Source organism: Nerophis ophidion, linkage group LG05, assembly GCF_033978795.1.
Source record: "Nerophis ophidion isolate RoL-2023_Sa linkage group LG05, RoL_Noph_v1.0, whole genome shotgun sequence".
NCBI lineage: Eukaryota > Metazoa > Chordata > Actinopteri > Syngnathiformes > Syngnathidae > Nerophis > Nerophis ophidion.
In genome coordinates this window covers 32,450,052-32,450,718 of record NC_084615.1, presented here as the reverse complement: position 1 = coordinate 32,450,718, position 667 = coordinate 32,450,052, and the positions used below count along the sequence as shown (strand labels likewise).

Here is a 667-nt window from a genome sequence, read left to right as displayed (position 1 = left end):
CCGTTCCTGGGCGGCTGCGTGCTGCTCGCCTCTCGGCGGCATTCCCCGGCCGGCCCTGTCTGCGGCTGTATGGGGCTGTGACGCTGGGCGTGGTTGGGGTGCTTGGTCGTCCGGGGTGGATGCATTACATATCTACATACTCCAAGTCCGTCCATCCACGCGCACATTCACGGTATGAACATACATATACTGTACATATACATTCACTGTACAAACAAACATACACATACTGCACATATACATTTACTGTACAAACATTCATATACACATTCTGTTCATATACAAGTACATATACATACATACACTCATGCACATAATCATGTTTCATCAAACATATATCAATGCTGTTCCCCTTGGGTAAACTGGGTAACACAAGGCATATTGACAGAGCTTAAACCATTGTTACTATAACAATCTACAAGATTAATATAGGTTGCCTCTCTCTCTTCCCTTTCATCTTTCGGTATCCCTTCTTCTTTTTTTTTTCTTTCTCTTTTTTTAATATATTTATTTTTTATTTTATTTTTTTTATTATCTTTCTAGCTATCATTATGTATACGTATCGTTGCATTTGAACAACTTTATTGTTGATAATAGAGGTAATCTATTGGTTTTGTTTATGATCAATAGCGCTTTTTCTATTGGTATTTGTATTGCTCCAGTTTTA

The 667-nt window shown here is 38.4% G+C and overlaps 1 protein-coding gene across 1 annotated transcript in view; it reads right to left on the bottom strand.

Moving 5' to 3' along the window:
- Positions 1-125, bottom strand: part of LOC133553681 (synapsin-1-like) — a 5,702-nt gene extending 5,577 nt beyond the window's left edge. Inside the window, exon 1 of the mRNA XM_061902156.1 lies at positions 1-125. This exon is cut by the window's left edge and continues 57 nt beyond it. Coding sequence (XP_061758140.1) covers positions 1-125 — 125 coding nt within the window.
- Positions 126-667: the final 542 nt, after the last annotated feature.